This window comes from Rhipicephalus microplus, chromosome 1 (genome assembly GCF_043290135.1).
Source record: "Rhipicephalus microplus isolate Deutch F79 chromosome 1, USDA_Rmic, whole genome shotgun sequence".
NCBI classification, from domain to species: Eukaryota; Metazoa; Arthropoda; class Arachnida; order Ixodida; family Ixodidae; genus Rhipicephalus; species Rhipicephalus microplus.
In genome coordinates, this window is record NC_134700.1 from 137,751,493 (window position 1) to 137,775,215 (window position 23,723).

Here is a 23,723-nt window from a genome sequence, read left to right on the forward strand (position 1 = left end):
GAGATCTTACAGAGTACATGGTGCTCTCCCTCACGTAACTCGGTTAGTGGCAATTTTGCATGCTGCACATGTTCTAAAGAGACTGTGTAGCAGTGGAAGACAAAGCTAGAATAAGAACAGCCGGAACCCAGCAAGGGTGCTGTCTCTCGTGTCTATACTTCCTGTACAGTGTATACAAATGGGTCCGTTAAGAGAGTACATTAGGCAGGAAAGTCAAGCATGTGGCCATCGATTGTTAATTACGAAACATGAAAGAAGTCGCAACGTGGTGTCGTGACTGCTTTTTTTGCAAGAAGCGAGACAAATGTTTCGACCATACTATACAATCGTTTTGATAATCATTTCTATGTCTCTGCAGCTATCAATGTTTGTATACATCCTAATTTAGTCTAAATGCAGTTTATATGAATATGTGAAAACAAGCGCCTTGATTCAAGAAGAAAAATATATTAAAGACACAGACAGGGGTGTCCTTGGGCACCAGAAATGTCTAAGCTATCAGAATGCTATCACTTGTAAATTGGTGTGGTACCTTTTATGCGAAAAGTGGGATTGGCATAGAGGTAATGAGTAAGACAAGTATGGCTAAAAGCTGCCGTAGAAATACACAAAAACTAGGTGGGCGTTTTGCGTAACAAATAAACCAGTAGGTGAACAAAAAAATATATAAATGTAAGTCATAAAGACGAGGACATCTGTTCGGTGGACTGAGCTGTGTAAATTAATCTACTGTTAGAAAATAATTAATGTTTTAAATTGTCCCATTTGTAAGGTTCATAAAATCATATTGAAAAAAAAAAAAAGAATATCTGTAAAAAAACTAAGCTTTCACTTCAAGCAATGTTTATGCAGTTCATGTAATGTAATTTGCAGCTTTGAGTATGCGATATAAAACAGTCAGAAAATTGCATCAACTCAACAGTGCCCAGAGCATCCTCACAGCCATGTTAGAGAGGGTTTCAGAAAATCAGTCTCTCACAGAGCAAGGGATGAAGTAAAATTACCTAAACAAGTAATGGAAAAAGCAGCATAAAAAGATGGAATGATAATCAAATAAACTTCATGGTAAGGCCGTACTTGAAAAGCTTTCGGCTCTCGTACACCCTCACTTCACGTACGTGAAGAATAGCTTCATATAGGTCCTAGATAATTGAAAAGAAACCTTATAGATAGTTTTCCCATATTCGTGAAAACAAAATGTATACAGTGCTTTCAAAGATTTGACAATTTTAGTAAAAGTTTGGGATTAGCTATGCACTTTGTGCAGGTTGTTTGTAGCTTGCTGAAACACCTCTTGTGCGTGGAGTGCACATGAGAGTAACAACTGCACAGCTGTGGTGTACTGGAACGCTAAATTAGCAAATAAGTTTTAAGACATATATAACCACTTTATTAACTTGGATATTCATTTTTATGGCTCAAATTTTAATATTCACCACCTTTAGAGCGGAACGTTAAGGTCAGGATTGTTACCTAAAAAAACATCGTTTAAGAGTAGGCTGGAGCGAAATAAGACCTTGAAGAAAGGAGTTGGCCCGTCTGCTCCACTTTGGCTAAGGGCTTCAGACGGTGATTGTAAACTGCATAGTGCAACAATTCAATGGGGCATAAGATAGGTACACAACACTTTATTGCCACCCCATTTAATAGTTGTGGTATACATTCTGCAGTCATGCTTTACCATCTCACCCAATCTTCATTGGCAGGCTTCAAAAGGTGTTGCGCTGACATTTTGCCTCCCACCCTACCCTCCTTGCATTGTATTCAACAACCTGCATAATTTAATTTCAGATGCCGAAGTGGCGAGGTACTTTTGCTGACCAGGGCGCAGATGAGCCAAGCAGTGCAAGCAAAGCCTTGTTTGGTTAGTGAGCAGACATTTTCAGAGTGAAGTTGTTGGGTATGCATGGAGTGTTGCGCTGCTAAGCTATCAAGGCAGCTGCATTTTAATGGGGAGGAAATAGAAAAAACAAAACAAAAAGGTCTACTCATATTTAGGGACATGTTAAAGAACCTTTGGCGTCCACCTCGTTGGAACAATGGCTAGGGTGTTGGGCTGCTGACCCGAAATTTCGTAGTGCGTGCGATCCCGGCCGCAGCGTACGAATTTTGGTAGGGGCGAAATGGTAGAGGCCCGTGTACCTACTGTGTGATGTCAGTGCATGTTGAAAAACACCGGATAATTGAAATTTCTGGAGCCCTCCACTATGTTGCCTCCCATAATCATATTGTCATTTTCGAAAGTAAAACCAGAGATAATAAAGACCTCTGGGCACTCAAAATTAATGCAAAAAGCCCCCTGTGGCCTGTTTCACAATGTTATCCTAGCGTTGGCATGTAAAATCCTAGCAATCATTGTTTTCTCAATTTTCTGTCAAGACCTACACCATTTGCGAAGTTTATATAATTAAGAAATGTCAGGGGGGATGGCACGTAATTTTTAGCTCCTGCGAGTCAATTTAGAAATGAGCAAAAGTGGCTCCACCATTGTACTGAGTCTGTGGGGTAAGTGCTTAGACAGCTTTTCCATTGATCTCAGCGAACTGAAGGCATCATAGCAGCATAGAAAGTTGGACAAGTTGGTAAGGTTTCTTCGCTGTCAAACTGCACAATAAGATAGGACACAAGGAAGGCAGTGGCACAAACAAGTGCAGACTAACTACTAACAACTAGGTTTATTGAAACATGAAATTGGCCTTTTTAACAGCCTCAGCTCACATGACAAGTACCCTTTGGGGTTAACAATGCAACAACTAAATGTTATTTAAACATTAACAAAAGCATCTTAAAAATTTTGACTGGTCACATAACAAGTTTTCTTTCATGTTTATCTTTTTTTTCAAGGCCTTGAAGGAGCACTGACACTACATTTTGAAGGCTTGATAATGAGTCAAATGTATTTATCTAGGAGACATACACAATACCTATGATGTATCGAGTATAAATATAGCCTAGAACATTTTCAAAACCAATTTCAAAGTGCATGCTGCTTGACTGATATTCTATGTGGATAAAATTATTCCGATGAAGCGCTCGTAACTCGGGCACAGCTTTGTCAAGCCAGAATGCAGTCTGCAAGCCTAACCTAATTTCATGCGCTAGTCAAAACGTTCCGTTTTGATCACGAGAGAAAACTGGATTTTCTTTAAGAGCGCATGGCTTGTTCTTCTCATTTCAATAAAGGCAATGTAAAGCTAAGCGCACACTAATGGCACAAAGACGATACTCAGACTTTAGATTAGTCGAAGATCCCGGTTACCGGGAACACATCAGTTGATATCGTCTCCCACTCATGGCGTATACGTGTACTCACACTTGAACTGGGTAACAAAACGTAAAAGCGAACACTGAAAATGTATCGCAAAAGTGTTTCTCGTATAGTTGGAATGATAATAACCATGCGTACTGTTTGAAACAACATGGGGCACAAAGTAGCCATGCTCTACATGAATTGCCGCGCTGTGTACGTCGTGGTGTCCACGTTTCGTTGTCGCTGCATTTGATTTTTTTCAAAAGCGACACCAGTGAGTGGACACTCATATGTGCGAGAAATGACTCATCACCTGTTTTTCTGCCACTAGTTAATATCGCTGCATTTTAGCTCATTTAGCTTTTGGTGTGAACATGGCTTATGTGGGTTCAACTTAAAAGTTTGATTCATGAATAGCTTACTCGTGAGTAAACCATAATACATAGTCCACGTGACCAAGCCTCAGCGGATGTCATCACATAACCAGTAGATTTTATATACTATCGATCACACGAACACTTTGGATCTCGAGAAATTCCGAACAGCGATGTTCTATCTAGAGAATGCCCGGCATGTGACACAGGCGCGAAATTAAGCATTTTTTCTAGAGGTTGTGTGCTTGGACGAAAACTCAAATATGTTCGGGGTTTTATAGGAGGAAGGTTTTCAGTTCTAGTCGAAAAGCTGAGTTGAACAACTTCACTATAGATCGGGCAACTCTTCTCCTCCATGTCGACGATGTGGGTGCGCTTTGAAGACGCGGAAAGGAAAAACACAGGTGTGCATTGTCAATTCTCTGTCCACGTCTTCAAAGCGCATCCACATCGATATGCAGAACCAACTGGCCCAATTAAGTTCGCTTACAAGCTTCTCCTGCAGGCGCGGCCACTGCCAGAGGTAACACGGAGGAGGGGGCTGTGCTCAACGGAACACCACAGCGGATATTTTGTGCGACGCTCGTCGGCCACGCGAGCCATGTTACCTGCAACAGTGGTCGCACCTGCAACTGCTGTGCACTACATCGAGCTCCTTCATGTGGCCGCTAGAAGTGGTACCAAATACATCCTAAGGAATGCGCCAGAAATAATAGAGCAGCAAACTCAAACACACAGCGAAAACACCATCGGGGTCATTGAAAAAGCATTACCGGAAGTGGCGCACTGGAAGTCTGCTAGGGTAGGCCGTTCGGCGCGAGCCAGTTTGTCACCGAAGCCATCTATTGCAACAAAAGAAAAACAAGCGGCACAATTTTTGTGTCAGTGCTCCTTTAAGCTGCTACATTGTTAACCTGAAAGGGTATTGACTTGTCATGTGACGTGAGGCTGTTAAAAAGACCAATTTTATGTTTCATTGTAACCAGTTGTTAGTGTGCACTTGCTCGTCTTATTAACTGCGTGTCCCATCCCAACGCAATGTTTGACCAAGAGGAAGACCTAATGGTTGCACATTTTGTTGAAAATGGGGGCCATGCTAAGAGTGGCACTTTCTAAAAAGCTTAAAGTCTGTAATCTAGTTATGTGTGCCTGGAAAAAGAATTGCTGATTAGTAAATTTCTCGTCATTTTCCAGCATTATATACTGTGTGCATTTTGACCTTCGCGTTCTCTTAGTTTACTGTGTGAAGCACCTTGTTTATATATTACACCAATGATGTAAGAGCATGTTGTTTCTAAGACCAAAGTGAAATTTACCTCGTAATTGGGATCATGTCAGCTAATAATGGGGGTGGATGCTCAGTGTAATGTATCGTGAAGATTACACTGACTGCTGATGAGGCACACTTGTTTTTGTCTAATTAGAAAACTTGGAAACGATTTCCTAATCTCTGCTCTTATCTCTAATTTACGAGGACCACATTGTTTCTGTTGCATCACGGGTGATCCGAACGAGGCATTCTGTTCACATTTTGTCAAAATTAGAGATGTGATATGTAGGCAGAATTGGAAGTGTGTGGATGTGTTATCACATTCTTGGATAGGCTTCAGCGCAATTTAGACGAAGACCAAGGAGCCACACAGACGAGCGCCCACTTTCAACTGAGTCTATTTGTACTTCAACAAGCCTTTTTATGCGCTAGAACTTGCCTGTGTTAATCTATACACAGAAGAGCAAGATAAAGGTGATAAAAACGCAACCCAAAATCTATAAGCGAAAAGAAAAGGATATAATATACAAATGCCTACAGCAGGACAAAATATCAAAGATAATGCACATCTATATCATACACGGCGAAACTGATCCTGGAAACCATGATGGCACGATGATTTATACTTCAAGAAGGCGCAGGTGATGAGATATCTAACTTGTCTTGGTGATAAGTAAAGTTGGTGTCTAAGAGTGATAAAAAGAATACCTAACGCATGTGAGAATGAAACAACAATACATAACATCCTTGAAAACAGATATCAGCGTCAGTTACTAAAACCGACAATCTTTTTGCACTCTCGGCAACCCCGAGCTATACATAACCAACAGTATGAAGAAGCAATAAAAAGATACCTAGGAACGGACCAAGCTAAATCCAAATAACCCGGCGCCGGAGTGTCAAGCCATGCTCTGTGAAAAACAAACTAATTTGTATCATTTAAGTTTTTCGTCTGTACTCATTCTGTCGAGTCTTCAGGGTGTACGAACGAACTCACTTTAAGGGTGCACTCGTCATGGTTGCACATAAACCTGTCTGCCATGGGCCTGCCCTAGATATTGTCATGGCCATAGTTGCGTTGCTTTGACAATAGCTACTTTGTGAGAAGGCTATACAACCTTCCCCTGCCGTCCTAACACTACCACTCGAGGAGGTGGACCTTCTGGACTGGTTGTGGGGAGGTTGTCTGTCATTGTCAGTCGAGGAGGCGAACCTCTTTGATATTGACAATGGAGAACAAGCGCGACATCCTTTTTCACGCGTCCTGAGGGGAAGGGCATCAGCATTTCGATCACCCCTCTTCCAATTTCCAAACGAAAAAGAAAAAAAAGAGAGAGGGAAGAGAAGCAAAATGGGTCTTGGCCTATATATTCAGCGCCAGCACAATATTTTGGCAGTGTTCAAAGGGCACATGCTGCTACAACGCGAAAGTCTTGTACCATATGGAGGTTTTGTTCCTGTGGCTGGTAGGGCACTATACTGGTAGGGCACTCTACTGGTAGGGCACTCTACCCCAAAATCTCATTGAGGTATGCCATTTCTTCTCGCTAGCATACTAGTTTCTATTATACAGACTGCCTGAGTGTGATATTATTTTCTCCTTTTACTGCCTTAGTGGCAGCTTAGAAAATTCGCCACGATGGGAAACTTTCAGCTGCCACTTTGTGGTTGCACGTATCTTATATTTATACAGTAACACATTATCATCATTTTCAGCATTATTCTTATACACTGTGACGAAAGTGTTTCCAGAACAATATTTCAAATTACCCTTATCTGTGTCAGCTGACTTCATTGTACACCTACGTTTCTAATTTTTTTGTCACCAATAAGTTTCATCTACAACTGCAGGTATATTTTTTTGGTGGCCTTCTTGTAGTACTAATCGATTTTTTCTTTTATTGGAATACTAGACATATGCAGCTCCCCTCTTTTCATGTAAGCTCATGCAGAATTCAGGCTATGAAGAACATTTGCTCTAGAAAACATGCTGCCATTTTTCTATCTCTTACATAAAACCTGCCGTTCTGTGTCAGTTCACTGCTACTAATGTTTCTAGCAGCTAGTAGTCTTAAAGAATGCCTCCACAATTTCATTCGACGAGTTTATTAAACATTTGAGAACACGTTCTTCAATTGTAGTGTTTGATAATGAAACAATTGCACCAGAAAACAATGAAAGTAAACTCTGCTTTATCCCTGTTATATTTTCTGTTCAAAACATAATGTTGCAGAGTAGCGTAACGATTGCCTCTTTCACAGCGTTTCTTTACCATCAGCCATTGCAGCTTCCGCTTGACTGTTTCCCCACTGTCGTGTGTTGTTGCTTCATGACTCGCTAAAACTTTTTTTTTTTCATCTAAGAAACATACTATCCCTGTTCAAGCTGCATTTGCTTGCCTCGCCCCTCAAATTTGGATTTTCTGTGTTTTGTACTTCCTCTCGAAATCTAATCATTGCCTGTGTTCTTTGTGTACAATGGGTACTTATTGTTATTTGCTCAAATACTTGTCCTCCTCGATGGCAGTCAAATCATTATAATTTTTTCCTAGCATGAGCCACTTGACTTTGTAGCACACAGGAAGGTTACCTGAGCCACCTGCATAGGTTTACACTGCTGTAACAAACGAGATTGTCATCTATAATGAGATCTGGGTAAGTTGGTATGGTAGCATTATTAAAGGCAGCACATGCAGCAAGGGGCACATGTACACAGCACTATCAATTCATGTTTATAGAAAAACACACTTGCATATTTACTCATGAAAAGAAACACGTAATCCTAAACTGGAAAATGAGAGATCGAGGGGTTGGCAATTAGGAAACCCATACCCATCTCGATAGAATGCAGTGCTATTGGCGGCCTCTCTACACATGCTTTACCAAATCTGTTGATAAAAAACGCCTCTTCAATCTCGCGTTCGTCTTTTCTTTTAATCTTGCAAGCGCAGTTACTTCCGCCAGCTCAGGTGCGCAGCTGCATTTCTTTCCATGCAGTGAAAGGTTTGAACATGCCGGTCCACTCAAAGAGGCCCTGTGGTAACGCAATCTGTTATTTAAACAGCATTCTGTCTTTTTGACAAAGCGTTTTCCACGTGACAAATGAGGTATGTTATAGGCCATTCTCTTGAACTGACTTTTCCTGATGCTTGATGTCTCACTTGTGGTTCACCCGAACCTTCCCTTTGCAACTTTTTGTTTACCGTTGCGCAAATCTGGCTATTTTGTTACCACCCGAAAAAAAAAAAAACCACATCACATCCATACCTGGCTCCCACTTTTTTCAAACTATGGGAGACCCAGATACCAAAGGAACTCTGCTTTTATCAGTACCCTCTTCTGACCGTTAGAAGAACGGTGATCTTGGCAAGTTAGCTAGTGTTCATCTTGTGCTGTCCCATTGTTTCTTTCATCTTCATCTTCATTTTGTTGCTCTGTTGTCAAGATGAACCCTTTTTCAACGTTCTCGCTTCTTTATTCACTTTTTGAAAAAGCCTCTCTACAAAGGAGGTCAAGTGTTACTCGGAGAACCTCGAATCCCTTAGGCGCCCAACCTGTCTTGTGAAGCTTTCTGCCATAAGATGTGAATACTACTCCCCCGAGTGACACCGTCAAGCAGGACACCCCCACGCCAGCTTTCACTGCCTTACACATCCTCGAATGATAGTCAGAAAAGGGTTTTGCACTGCAGAGAGTGTGCATCACACATTATGCACAACAAAACTTAAAGACAGGTTCAAAATATGTATGCGTTATTTGCTCTGCACTTCACACAGAAACTTAAGCGTGCCCTCTAAATCCTTAAACACTTACAAAACACACACTCGCATCCATGCACCTATTGTCCTCTACGAACGTCAGCTAATCATCAGCAACGTTCTAACCACAACTCTTCAGAGAGCACGATTCAAGGCACAATCAATTGAGCTAAAAAAAAAATCACTCGAAGCAGATTTTACACATGACTGTATGCAAATTATAAACCATTGAATAAAAAAAAACTATAGCTGTGTGAATAGCAAAATTTTAGGCGTGAAGCGAATTCGATATTGAAGTGTGAGTACAAAATAAATCGAATATTTTTTTACTATTTTTTTAATAGTTCCAGAGTAATTTTCTGATAGTTCAAAGTGAAATTCCAGCAAGAAAGTTAAATAGGATTCCTTAGCATATCCTTATGAGATAGCGACTGTTTCTTCTTGCTAGACTGATAAAGCACTGGTAGGGTGGTGTTTCATAGTTCTCATATCAAAAATGAGGCAATGCACAGGTCGAACCGTATGTATGTGATTTGGTGCAACCAAGGTGTAGCCCCGCCGCGGTGGTCTAGTGGCTAAGGTACTCGACTGCTGACCCGCAGGTCGCGGGTTCAAATCCCGGCTGCGGCAGCTGCATTTCAAATGGAGGCGAAAATGTTGTAGGCCCTTGTGCTCAGATTTGGGTGCACGTTAAAGAACCTCAGGTGGTTAAAATTTCCGGAGCCCTCCACTACGGCCTCTCATAATCATATGGTGGTTTTGGGACGTTAAACCCCACATATCAATCAACCAAGGTGTTGCTGGCAATACTTTGCACGTAAAAGGCAAAGACGCTATTTCCTCAATCTCTTCTCCTCTTTCAACTTCTGTGGAAGCCCAACTTATGTGGCAGACAAAGTTGAGCTCTCTTGGAGTCCCGAGCTCCACATCTGCGTCGTAAGCGTCAATATGTAAGAACATCTCAAATTTCAGATGCTGAAAATCTTTGGCATCCACTTTTTTAGACTTCCTGCCCAAATTTCAGGTCTAAAATAGCATTACTGAGCCCCCATTTTCGTCACATTTGTCATCTTCTTGCTGGAACTAGCGTTTTCTGAAGGCAATATATTAGCGACTTTAGCAAAGCCTGAAAGGCAGCTCTGTTGCAAAGCGAGAATGTAATGAAATGAAGCATAACAAAAATTTGAAGAGGCCACGATTAATCAAACAACTGTATTTTTCTTCTGTAAGCTTGAATAGCAAAAATCCCAGTGCGAATGAAATACAGTTAAAGCGCTTTATAAGAGGCATCCTCGGAGCAGGAATTCTTGTCTTTCATATCAGATGTCTCTTATAAGCAGAATACCACGTATGCATTTTGTTATTGACTCTTGTTTTACTGCAGGCACGCTGGAGTCTCTTATAAAGGGGTTCGATTGTAGAGTAGGAGACACTACCCAAAAAAATATTCGAAATTTCGAATATTCGTACGCCCTTCATGAAAATACCAGTTGCTGTAGATGCCAAATACACAAAAAGATTCAAGGAAGGCACCCATCGATGCATCACACATTTGCCGGAAATCCTATTCATTGTCTTCCTCTCTGATGCAATTCTTGAAACTTATAAAAAGCCTGTCATGTGGCAATGAATTGAAAAGGCCCTGCCTATCTATATTGAAACCTGACAGTACTTTCTCGCATCTTTCCTTCTACAACTGGGTTACCTCCTCGGAATGCTCGACATGGAACGGGTCCAGTACACAGAGGGACAAAAGTTGTTTCTGAAGGTAGCCAGGCACTTCACTCTGCCAGCGGCCTTGTTCTGGCACTATAAGACGGAACAGTATTTCCTCTTTGTGCGTCTTCACTGTGAAAGACACCTTTAAAACAGAGCCATTCTTCACTCTGGCACGCAGGTGCCCCAGATTCACTTCCTGCAGAGTGGTGACCGCTTTCTTCCTAACTTCAGTCAGTTTTGCTTCAGACGGCTTTAGTTCTTTCTTCACTGCTTGCTTTGCTTTTTCAAAAAACAACCCCTTCCAGAAGAGGTGCGAAAGTTCCTTTTTTATCTGCCACAAGCGGTCTGACCTCTCTATCGATGAAGAAATCCACCACGCGATACGCTTGTGCACACCTTAGCTAAAGTGCATTTTTCATCGAAAACTTCATCAATGCCTCTTGAGCCATTCATATCGTGAACTTATTTGTGGATTTTAGCTGTGGCAAGCTTGTCCTGAAAAGCGGCATTACCGTCACAACCTTTATCACACCAGCCACAGTGCACAGTCCCCACAAGTGTTAAACAAAACTTCAGCCCACTTGTTCCATGCATCCTCCTATCTAAATTCAGGAAGTGTCATGTGTCCCTTCAACATAATCACTGGCGTTGTCTCATCGTTCCCTATCTTAGAGGGCAATAGAATACTGGGCTTTTGTCAACGAGGGTGAAGTGGTTTTGTTAAACTTGGGATACAAGGATAGATATGTAACTGCGCTCCCTGTTCTGGCAGGTTCAGCGCAAGGCTGCCGTCATTCTCGCCTCTTCAGACGGTTCTCTGACGCGTTGCCAAGTGCTGGAGCATGCCGGGACCACAGTCAATAACACCGACAAGCGGGGCAGTCTGGCGGTCGAGAAGGGCCTCTCGTTCCGGGACGTTCTCACCGGTGGCAGCCAAACGACCTGGGCGCCCACCACACGGCTTGCTACGAGTACGCTGGCTTCAATGAGTCCGGCAATCACTCCGCAGGCTCCTACGAGTGCCCCGACTGCCACCAGACTGCCACCATCGAACGAATGGCTGCGGCTCTTGCTGTACATGACTCCACCGCACCGAGGATATTGTCGGCCAGTGGTGCACACACATTGGTACCTTCAGGACTCGCTTCTGTGAGTGCTCCAAACTATTTTTTTTTTCTTTCGTGCCTAGGCTACGCGCCCAGGCAAGTGCTTCGTGCACATCCCTTTCAATGCGCCATTCGGCTCATTAAGCTTCTTCGGCGAATATTTTCCCCGGCCTTCTCGGCGACTTTTCCGGATGGTTGCGAGTCCTCGCTGTTGTTCGGGCGCGCACTGTGAGAGGCGGAGCGAATACTTAATTTTTGTTTTGTTCCTCTCTTACCTTTTTTCTTCCTATCCTTAAACTCCCATTCCCCCATCGTCCCCGCTCGATGTTGTGTAGGTGTCCTCCATAGAGAGAGACAGTAATGACACCGTGCTTATTTCTTCCCTTTTCCCTTTAAGAACCTCTAGCAAGTGCAGTAGCGTGTGTGCCTTTTCTAGTGGGTTACTGGCTTTAAACTATAAAGTTATTATGATAGCGCCGTGTTCTGATGCCCAGTGGCAATGAACCACGCATCATTATGGGAATATTTTGTATTGTGAGGCATGTATCAGGTCACATGTGTTTGTAAAGCCTGAAAGTAACTTTCTCTGCATTTTCAAGCAGAGAAAGTTTTTCATCATATTCACAAGCAGAGTGTGCGGTAGAACTCCTACTTGCCACGCGAACGACTCGGGTTGACCATCACTCAGACCCAGAATTTTTTATGACTTATTTTATTTGCATATTTCTCGATTTTTTGGTCAAGCAAAGATGATAATTTTTCGCTCGCGACCAACAAAGCTGACACTGGAATTTCTGCGAAACAAGCTCTTTAACGCTATCGCATTATCATATGTCCATCGTGGTGGAGCACGGGTTATGGTGATTGGCTGCTGACTTGAAGGTCACAGTTTCTGTCCCGGCCACGGCGGTCAGGTTACGATAGAAGCGAATTGTTAGATGTCCATGTGATGTGTGATGTCAGTGAATGTTAATACCAGATGGTCAAAATTTCCAGAGCCCTCCACTACAGCATCTATCATAATCGTAACGTGGTTTTGGGATGTAAAACCCCAGATATTATTGACTGGAAAAACTTTTTCATTGTATCAGAATTATGTCTCATCCCAAGTGCTTCTAAAATAAAAAATGACAGCATGCCAGGTGCATTCGAACCTTTGACTTGACAACCGTGGATGAAGTGGCTTTGTAGTGGAAACGTAATGACAAAAGGAGCATTTCTTTGATTCTTCAGGATTGAAAGTAGTGACGTCAAGCACACTTGCTTGCTTTCAGCCAGTCTGCAACTGATATGAGTTGCTGTTCATTAAATCATCGTGCCATTCCAAATGAGCACATCTTTTTATTATGACACAAAGCATTGTGAGAGAAATAACATGAATGTTGTACACAATCACTTCAGGGCGATCCACAAGTTTCCGCATCAGTCATGCGTAATCAACGGACTTTCGAGAGAACAAGCGAGACTCTGCATACACTCAGGCTTGGTCATTCAAGACTTGGCGAGGCGCTTCCCCGTTTTGTGCTGTTTGTGGTGACATCGGTGACATAGAGAATTTCGTTTGGCTGTGCCCGCAGTTTGACAGAGAAAGAAAAAAGATAATACACAGCTTGCAGAAAGGTCACAGCATGTGGCATTGCAAGATGTCATTTTTCCTGAAGGACACACGGCGACGAGGAAGAGCGTGCAATGTATCCTGATGACTTTCCTGCGAGACACTGGGTTGAGTGACATCTGATGACTTACCCCTTCAATTTAAGAGATACTTAGGGGAAACAGTTGCCGGCCTTTTAGGCCAGGCTAACCCCGCCTGTGCAATGCCACCACCAGAAATTTTGATGTGCGAGCTATCTGGAGTTCGTTGTGGTGCTGGCACATTTGAACATGATCTTGTTTGCTATCAGGACAGTTGCAAGTTGACTGTGATCTGGCTGGCAGGCAAGGCGCAGCATCAGAGTCCCCCCCCCCCCCTCCCCCCACACAAAAAAAAAAAATTGGCTTAAAGGTACCTGACTCTTAATTTTTTATCATAGTAATCTGTGCTATGTTGGTTAATCCTTGTACATTCCCTAGCAAGCTTGTGAAATTTTAGTGCATTTCGACGAGCACCTAAATTAGGGTAGAATATTTTCACAGCCAGGCGAGCGGCTTGAAAGTCGGGCAACACTGGTGCGCTCGCAAGCCATGTCGTAACAAGCTGCTTGCTTTGCGAGCATCTGTGTTTCGTTAAACAAATTTGTTGCTTGATCAGCTACGTGTGCAATCGAGCTAAATTGGCTTTTTTCAGCTTGGCATTGACATAGAGCATTTTTCAGTGGCTGAAGTGTCAATAAATAATGGCTGCATGCAATGCAGTACATCATGTCACACATGTCATGGCGAAATCGCGGCCACCAGCAGGGGGCACAGTTTATAGCCGCCGACTTCTAGCTCTTAGAGTTTGCACTGAAATTTTCTTTTACAGTGAATTTTTTATACATGTATCTGGACAGTACACCCTCTACTTCCATCTGTCGCTGAAAACCGCAAACTGTTGAGTGACGGTGTCATGGCCCTTTAACAATATAGCTATTTATATTAAGCAGATTTTTTCTTTTCTTGATTCCATTACTAGTTGGCCAAACATTGTCACATTGTTTAATGTATCCAAGAATTCAGCTTATAACAGTTATTTAACGCAAGTTTATTTACACTGTACTTCTGCTTTAGCAGACACGTAGCACTTCTTGTCACCCATGGGAGTTGGGAGAGATGGATATAATAATATATGTTGAAAGAGGGATTTGCTCTGGTTGCCGTATATATAAAGGTATGAGAGGTGGCACTTCAAGAAAACTGTATTTATGTATTTATTGCGTGGACCTTTCAGTCAGAGTTTGACCTTTATCGAAACAAAATTTTCGTGCTTATTCCTATTCTTATATGCACAATAAACAAGAGGGGAAGAAAGTGGGGGGGGAGTTTGCTTTGTGGCTATCAGGAAGAAGGACCCAGAGTGACACACCGCCAACGACACTGGAGTGCTTTGCGAGAGAGGACTTTCTCACATTCACTAGTGATGCACCGAACGTTAACAAAACGAAATCCTAAATGACATTACAATATTATAGAACAAGGCAACCGCCTAAAAAATGCTCTTCGCAATGCCGCCGAAGGTGGCATAAGGGTGCACGAAAAATGTTAGGGACTACGTCGTCGCACACTCTAAAGCAAACAGAATAGGACAAGTCAATTTTCATCCCTGAGAGAAAAGTAGATGTGAGATGCTTAAGCACATGCAAACAACCACGATAGCTGAAAGTACGCTAGTAATTTTACACGCATCGTTCATGGCGACCCTAACTCCGACTTCTCAAACGTTGTCTACCGATTGGAATGTGGCATCTGCGCTAATCTACTTTGGATAGACTGATACGCCTTTTTGAATCAGATTCAACTACCGCTGCTCGTATGTGAATACACAACCGAACCTTCCCATTCTCAAAACGTACTTAGTCAGAAGGGGACACCTCTAATTCTATTAAAATAACACTAGTCCAAAAAAATTTCCGCTCGTAGAGAGAGCAGGAACAGCGAGAATCATACCTAATGTACAAATTCAACATCCTTAAACAAGGAATAAATGAGCATTCACGTGGTCTTCCTGTTTTACGAGCCTTAAAGCGCAAATAAACAACCTTAAATGAAGCCAGCGGGACAACCAGCAAAGACGCATGTGCGAGCCATTGCTTTCGATGATCATACCTGCAGTGTTTTTCGCCCTTCCATGTGTGCCGCCTTTTGCATTCCGCTGTGTTGTATTGTTGACTCTTGGGAAGAGTCATACTCAATCATTCCGAATGGAAGCCCCCCCACTCTCTCCCTTCTTTCCCTCTTTCCTTTTTGCCACAACCTCTATTTTCTTATTCTTTTTTTTTCTCCTGCTATCCTCAGTTATTCCTTGACAAGAAATCACTAACGCACACTCAATGCGTTCTTTCTCGCTCTAGAAGCGGGCGTCTCTTACCAGATAAAGGAGCACACTCGCCAATCGAGTCGGCAGAAATGCCTCTCTTTACGTATTGCGCATTATGCATAGCTCTTTACGCATTACGCATCGCTGAAATCAAGAAGAAGAAATGGACATAGGCCGGGCACGTAGCGCGTAGACAGGATAACCACTGGTCATTGAGGGTAACTAACTGGATTCCCAGAGAAGGCAAGCAGGTTAGGGGGAGACAGAAGGTTAGGTGGACAGATGAGATTAAGAAGTTTGCGGGTATAAATTGGCAGCAGCAAGCACAGGACCGGGTTAACTGGCGGAACATGAGGAGGCCTTTGTCCTGCAGTGGACGTAGTCAGGCTGATGATGATGATGACGCATTGCCCGAAAGAGCAATACAGCACGGCAACATATCTCATTGACACCCACTTTCCGACGCCACGTTGGCGGCAGCTGCACCTATTTTAAGCACCTCCTCCCTTTTCGCCGCCGCGGTGGTCTAGTAGCTAAGTAGCTACTACCCGCTAAGTAGCTTCTGACCCGCAAGTTGTGGGATCGAATGCCGGCCACGGTGACTGCATTTCCGATGGAGGCGGATATGTTGTAGGCCCGTGTACTCAAATTTGGGTGAACGTTTAGAACCCCAGGTGGTCAAAATTTCCGGAGCCCTCCACTACGGCATCTCTCATTATCATATGGTGGTTTTGGGATGTTAAACCCCACATATGAATCGATCAATCACCCCCCCCTCACCTTTTTTTTTATCAGCCAATTTGAATTGCACACCGTCTGTTTTGCACTTTCACCCGCTCTTCATCCTTCCTTACATGACAGAATACAGCGACAACATTTAACAAGGAGTAATAGCCGTTGCATTAGCTCTCTTGCGAACCCCTCAACTGTCGGCGGCGTTGTGTCACTCTTGGTCCTTCCTCCTGATAGCCAATGAGCAAACTTTTGCCCCTTCCCACTCTCTCTCTCATTTTCTTGCCCTCTTGTTTGTCGTGTATATGAGAACGGAAGTAAACAGAAAAGTTTTGTTTGTGTAAAGGTCAGGCTCTGACTGAAACTTTGATGTAATAAGTGAAGTTTTCTTGAAGTACCACCTCTCACACACACACACACACACACATATATATATATTGTTATGGCGTTTATTAGCCGGCACACAGCGAGTCTACACAATGGCGACAGTAACAGCCAAGCACGGACTCTCCGCGCGAGCGGCGTTCTTCTTGGGCAGACCCACTAAAAAGCACTTGAGAGTTCGACCCATTTCAGTGTTCAGCGGCTTCTCTACAATTACCCCGGGGTCGAAGAGGGAACCGCCTGGCGACCTAACAGCTTGTCACTACGAGCGGGTCATAGTAAGCCTTCAGGCGCTCCAGGTTGACTATGTCGCGCCCGCGGCGGCGCATGTCCGAAGATTGTTCAATTGGCTCGATAAGATAGTTGACCGGAGATGTGCGCTCGATCACACGGTAGGGACCTTCATATTTCGGGAGTAGTTTGGAAGAAAGGCCAGCTACAGAGGTCGGGATTGAGAGCCATACAAGGGAACCAGGAAGGAACGTGGGCTCAGAAGTGGCGGAGCCATCACGAATACTCTTCTGCCGCTCTTGCTCATGCCTTGTAAAAGTCTTCGCAAGCTTGCGACACTCTTCAGCAAGCCTGGTCGTCTCGGAAATAGGTGTACACTCAGATGGATCCGGCGTGTACGGGAGTATCGTGTCGATGGTGTGTGACGGGTGCCTTCCGTACAGCAAAAAGAAAGGTGAAAAACCAGTCGTGCTCTGAGGGGTGGTGTTGTAGGCGTAGGTGACGAAGGGCAGTATGGTATCCCAATTCGTGTGGTTGGCGGCGACGTACATCGACAGCATGTCGCCGAGGGTGCGGTTTAAGCGTTCGGTCAGGCCATTCGTCTGCGGGTGGTAAGCAGTAGTTTTGTGGTGGACAGAATGGCACTCGGTGAGAATGGCGTCGACGACTTCTGACAAGAAGACATGGCCTCGATCGTTGAGAAGCTTCTGGGGTGGACCGTGGCGCAGTATGAATCGTTGTAGTAGGAAGGACGCAACATCACGCGCAGTAGCCGCAGGGAGAGCGGCGGTTTCGGCGTATCGCGTTTAATGATCTACGGCGACGATGGCCCAGCGGTTGCCAGTAGACGTCAGAGGGAGTGGTCCATACAAATCGATACCTATGCGCCCAAACGGACGGTCAGGGCAAGGTAACGGTTGCAGACCGGCTGGAGACATGTGTGCGAGCGGTTTGCGGCGGTGGCAAGCGAGACAGGAGCGAACGAACTGCTGGACGTAGCGGTACATCCCGCGCCAGAAGTAGCGTTGTCTAATGTGATGGTAGGTTCTGAATACCCCAGAGTGCGCGCACTGTGGATCAGAATGGAAGGATTCACATATCTCCGACCGCAGACTGCGGGTTATTACAAGTAGCCACTGCCGGCCATCGGCGTCGTAATTGCGCCGGTGCAGGAGGCCGTCACGAATGGCGAAATGGTGAGCTCGACGACGCAAGGCACGCGTGGATGGCATTGCGGACGGATCAGAGAGCAAGTCGATCAGTTGGGCGATCCAATTATCCTTTCGCTGTTCGGTAGCGATGATGTCAACATCAATGGCAGAAACAGCAACCGAGGATACTGAGCAGAGCACGTCAGCTTCAGGCAGAGGGTAGCGCGAGAGGGCGTCGGCGTCAACATGCTGGCGTCCGTTGCGGTAGAGCACGCGGATGTTGTAGTCTTGTAAGCGAAGAGCCCAACGGGCGAGGCGGCCTGAGGGATCCTTCAATGATGACAGCCAGCATAGTGCATGATGGTCGGTGACGACATCGAATGGGCGACCATACAAATAAGGTCGAAACTTTGTAAGAGCCCAGACGATCGCCAGGCACTCTTTTTTCGTGACGGTGTAGTTTGTCTCGGCTCTCGTGAGCGTACGGCTTGCATATGCCACAACATAATCAGGGAATCCGGGTTTGCGCTGCGCCAGGACAGCGCCGAAGCCTACACCACTGGCGTCCCTGTGCACCTCTGTTGTGGCCGTAGGGTCGTAGTGGCGGAGAATGGGAGGAGATGTCAACAAATGGCGGAGCTTCAAGAACGCGTTGTCGCACTCTGACGACCACGAATTGAGGGGCCCGTTACTTCCAAGAAGCTTCGTCAGTGGTGATATTGTTACGGGGAATAAAGTATACACTGATGAACAAATGTGTACTGGCGAATATACTGGCGAGCTAATGCGTACGACGCTGCTGCAGTCCGAGCACGTTCCCGTTCAGCACTTCGTCGTCGTCATCCTCAGGCATCTACTTAGCCCGTGACATTACCCGCCGGCGGCAGAAGCACCGTCCCGGTGCGATCAATTCTCGTGGCGTGAGAAGTATGGCTTGAGCCGTGAGACGTGCACTATATCGGTCGGGACTGAAGCTGGTACTGACGTGGTATGGAGTGGAGCTATCTCATAGGTCACGCTGGTGACCTTGCGTATGACGCGGTAGGGGCCAACGTAACGAAACATCAGTTTTTCGCTGAGACCAACACGACGTGATGGTAACCACAGCAAGACGAGTGACCCCGGAGAGTACTGTACGTCGCGGTGCCGGCGATCGTAAGCACTCTTTTGGTTAAGCTGCGAGGCACATAAACGATCCCGGGCGACTTGGCGGGCGATGTCAGCTCGGGCCAGGGCATCACGAGCATAAGCAGTCGATGAGGCGGCGTCAGATTGGAGCATGGTGTCCATGGGCAAAGGCGGGTCATAACCGAACAGTAGGTAAAAAGGGGAAAATCCAGCTGTATCATGACGTGAACTGTTGTATGCGAAGGTAACGAAAGGTAAGTGGATGTCCCAATCTTTGTGATCCTTGGAAACGTACATCGCTAACATATTCGTCAAGGTACGGTTGAGGCGTTCCGTGAGGCCGTTGGTTTGCGGATGGTACGCTGTAGTGAACTTGTGGTGGGTAGAGCAGGATCGCAGGAGCTCGTCGACTACTTTAGATAGAAAACAGCTGCCGCGGTCGGTGATCAACTGACGAGGAGCACCATGACGCAGAATGATGTCATGAAGAAGGAAATCGGCTACATCAGTAGCGCAGCTGGTGGGGAGGGCGCGTGTAACGGCATACCGCGTTGCGTAGTCGGTAGCAATAGCAATCCACTTATTACCGGTGGCCGACACGGGAAAGGGTCCTAGAAGATCGAGGCCGACTCGGAAAAATGGCTCATCTGGTACTTAAATGGGCTGGAGGGTACCAGCAGGTCTCAGAGCAGGTGTCTTGCGGCGCTGGCAGAGGTCGCATGCCGCAACGTACTGTCGCACAGAACGGTAGAGGCCAGGCCAAAAGAATCGGCGGCGAATGCGGTCATACGTGCGTGACACCCCTAGGTGTCCAGCGGAGGGGGCATCATGCAGCTGGGCCAAAACGTCTGAGCGAAGATGCACAGGAACAACGAGTAAAAGCTCAGCACCATCAGGGCGGGTGTTGTAGCGGTGCAAGATGTCGTTGTGAAGAACGAACAGTTGTAAGGAGTGGTCAGGGTGGGGAGAGTGCAGACCATTGATAATAGCACGCAAAGAGGGGTCGCGGCGTTGTTCAGCAGCTATGTCGGTGAAGTCGGTAATTGAAAGAACGAGGGCCTCTTGCTCATCTTCCCTCGTGTCAGGGGGATCGACTGGGTAACGGGACAAGCAGTCGGCATCCTTGTGAAGTTGTCCGGATTTATAGGATACGGAAAAAGTGTACTCTTGTAAGCGCAGCGCCCAGCGACCAAGGCGTCCCGTAGGGTCCTTGAGTGAGGAGAGCCAGCAAAGCGCATGGTGGTCCGTAATAACTGAGAATGGTCGGCCATACAGGTACGGTCGGAATTTCGCAATGGCCCAGACGAGAGCTAAGCACTCGCGTTCTGTGATGGAATAATTTTGTTCCGAGCGCGACAACAGACGGCTTGCATACGCGACGACGCGGTGCATTCCTTGTTGCCGCTGCGCGACCACTGCGCCTATGCCGTGGCCACTGGCGTCAGTACGAAGCTCCGTAGCAGCAGATGGGTCGAAGTGTGCTAGGACTGGTGGATTGGTGAGAATGTCGACGAGCGACCTTTGGAACAGTCAATGAGCGCAGCGTGTGAAGTCAGAAAGTCGAGTCCAAGGATTAGGTCATGAGGGCAATTTTCCAGTACAGCGAACAAAACTGAAGTTTGATGCTTAGAAATTGTTAATCGCGCAGTGCACATTCCAAGCACAGCAGGAGTACTCCCATCCGCGGTACGAACGGTAGGTGCAATCGCAGGCGTCAGAACTTTTTTGAGGCGGCGGCGGAGGTCTGAGCTCATCACAGATATTTGTGCACCGGTATCAATAAGAGCCGTTATAGGTAAATCATCAACGAGAATTGTTAGGAGGTTGCACCGCTGGTCGGGAGTAATCAGAGGATTTGCAGTCCAAGTCGTGTATGCAGCGTCACCTCCGGGGGCTGCACCGGCTAGTTTTCCGAGCGACGGTCGTAAGGAGACCGAGCACGGCGGGGTTGGGGCGAGCGGGACTGACGACGCACGGGCGATGGCGAGCGGCTGGTCCGACGTTCTGGATTATACTCTGCACCTGTCTCAGCACGGTAGGACGGGGCATAAGGTGCACGTTCAGAGCGAGGCCGCCAATCGTAGAAGCTCGATCGAGGTGATGAGGTCCACCGGCTGCGGCAATGGCGAGCGATGTGTCCTATCCGATGGCACGTAAAACATATGGGCCGATCATCATGAGTGCGCCATTCAGCTGGGTTTCGTCGTGGCGCGAACGTGCGGTTCGGAGTGGCAGCCGCAACGACTGGAGCCGAGCTGGAAGTGGCAGAGGCATTTTGATGAGGTGGCGAAATGCCCATATTCGCGATCTCTTGGCGAACCACGGCCTGTATCATTGAAACAGCACCGAGGTTGTGTCCTGGCGCGCTGACGCTAGACATAGCGGGAGCCATGGCCTCGAGTTCCCGACGAACTATTCTGGTGACGTTTTCTGGCGCCGGTGGTTGGTGTAGTGTGGGCAAATCTTCGCAAGAGGACGTAGCCGCCGTGTTGGGAAGGCGGTCAAATCGGTGAACTATGCGCCTACTTTTTGCCTGTTCGAAGCGACGACATGCTTCGATGACCGACTCCACCGTGGAGCAGTCCTTGCACAGGAGAAAATTGAAGGCGTCATCCGCAATTCCTTTCAGGATGTGTCCGACTTTGTCCTCGTCGAGCATGTCCTTGTCGACCTTGCGGCACAAAGCCAACACGTCCTGGATGTACGCGATGTACGGCTCCGTGGATGTCTGGGCACGAGTCGCAAGCTCTTTCTTTGCGGCCACTTGACGTCCGATGGGTTTCCCAAATAGATAGCGCAATTTCTGCTTACAGACGTCCCAGCTAGTCAACTCTTCTTGATGTGTCTCGTACCAGAGTTTTGCCGTGCCATGCAAGTAGAAGATGATGTTCGCCAGCATAAGCGTTGGACCCCAATGGTTGCTGCTGCTGACGCGCTCATATTGAACAAGCCAGTCATCGACGTCTATGCCACTTGTGCCGTTGAATGGACCTGGGTCACGAGGTTGCACCACAACGATCGGCGGCGGGGCTGACGGATCTTGTTGACATTGAGTAGCCTGGTCAGTCATCGTGGTAGCTGCAATGCGCCGTCCGCTGCGAAGATCCAGCTCGTTGGGCTGTATAGCGAGTGGTACCCCGCACCTTCCACCAATGATGTTACGGGGAATAAAGTATACACTGATGAACAAATGTGTACTGGCGAATATACTGGCGAGCTAATGCGTACGACGCTGCTGCAGTCCGAGCACGTTCCCGTTCAGCACTTCGTCGTCGTCATCCTCAGGCATCTACTTAGCCCGTGACAATATAATCGTGGCGAAGTTTCGTATGAAGCGTCGGAAGTATGAGCACAGGCCTAATCGTGGCGAAGTTTCGTATGAAGCGTCGGAAGTATGAGCACAGGCCCACGAAACTACGCAGTTCTTACACGGACGCAGGTTTGGGGAATTCGGCCACGGCCCGAAGCTTGGCAGGATCAGGAAGAATGCCGTCCTTGGACACGACGTACCCTAGGATGGTGAGTTGGCGTGCTGCAAAGCGGCACTTCTTCAGATTTAGTTGCAAGCTGGCCTTGCTCACACGTGCGAAAACTTCTTTTAGACGTTGGAGATGGGTGGAGAAATCTGGAGCGAAGACAACAACGTCATCGAGCTAACACAAGCACGTGTGCCATTTCAAGTTGCGCAGAACGATGTCCATCATGCGCTCAAATGTCGCAGGTGCATTACACAGACCAAACGGCATGACGTTGAATTCGTACAAGCCGTCGGGTGTGATGAAGTCAGTCTTCGGTCGAGCGTCATCAGCCAGGGGTACTTGCCAGTACCCCGAGCGCAGATCGAGAGAAGAAAAAAATTGGGCTCCGTGAAGGCTGTCAATTGCGTCGTCGATGCGCGGCAGTGGGTAGACATCCTTGCGAGTGATCTTATTGAGCCGTCTGTAGTCCACACAGAACCGCACAGAACCATCTTTCTTCGCAACAAGAACAACAGGAGACGCCCATGGACTGTCCGAGGGCCAAATGACGTCGCGTCGGAGCATATCGTCAACCTGCTCGTTAATTTCCCGGCGTTCAGCAGGCGACACGCGGTATGGACGTTGTCGTAATGGTGGATGGGCACCAGTGTCGATACGATGCATAACAGTGAATGCACGACCGAGAGAACTTCGCCCGACATCGAAAGAAGAACGGTATTCTTGCAACAGGTCTAGAAGCTGGGAACGCTGTACTGACGTTAGGTCGTCATCAATGTATGGGCCAAATACATTAGGAGATGATGGGTCAAAAGTACAAACAGCACTGATGGTACGCGAATCGGGACAACGCGAGTCTTCGGGTGCGTCCAGGACTTGTGCGTCGTCGACTGGTTCCACTCTGCCGAGACGTTCCCCTCGAACCAAGGTAACAGTGTACGGGGATGGGTTGGTCACGAAAATAGCGGCGTTGCCCAGGGTGATTTGCACGATCGCGAAAGGTACTAGCGACCCTCTCCTTCTGGAAGCACGGTAGGATGGCGAAACGAGTGCAATTGTGTCGGAGAGACCGGTGCAGTAGACCGATACACCCATCGTCGAGCTTGGAGGCACTATAGTATCGTCTTTCACAAGAATCTTGCTCAGTGTCGAGGGACCGTCTTCTGGCGTCAAATGCGAGAAGGGCGAGA

At 46.5% G+C, this 23,723-nt stretch overlaps 2 protein-coding genes across 20 annotated transcripts in view; one reads left to right on the plus strand and one right to left on the minus strand.

Annotated features, from left to right (window-relative positions):
• The window catches only part of LOC119177843 (uncharacterized), a 66,981-nt gene that overhangs the window by 23,021 nt on the left and 20,237 nt on the right, over positions 1-23,723 (minus strand). The gene's annotated exons all lie outside the window — the stretch shown is intronic.
• The window catches only part of LOC119178420 (uncharacterized), a 36,827-nt gene that overhangs the window by 2,306 nt on the left and 10,798 nt on the right, over positions 1-23,723 (plus strand). For 9 of the 12 annotated variants that reach the window (XR_012893907.1, XR_012893906.1, XR_012893908.1 and 6 more), the window contains exon 2: positions 11,143-11,519. Coding sequence is in view for 4 of the 12 variants with exons in the window: in XM_075887417.1 (XP_075743532.1) it covers positions 11,143-11,519 (377 nt within the window). In the remaining 8 variants the exon portion in view is untranslated. Of the gene's footprint in view, positions 1-1,791; positions 1,865-11,142; positions 11,520-23,723 lie in introns of all 12 variants that reach the window. The other 3 variants (XR_005110701.2, XM_037429618.2, XR_005110702.2) reach the window with 2 other exon arrangements.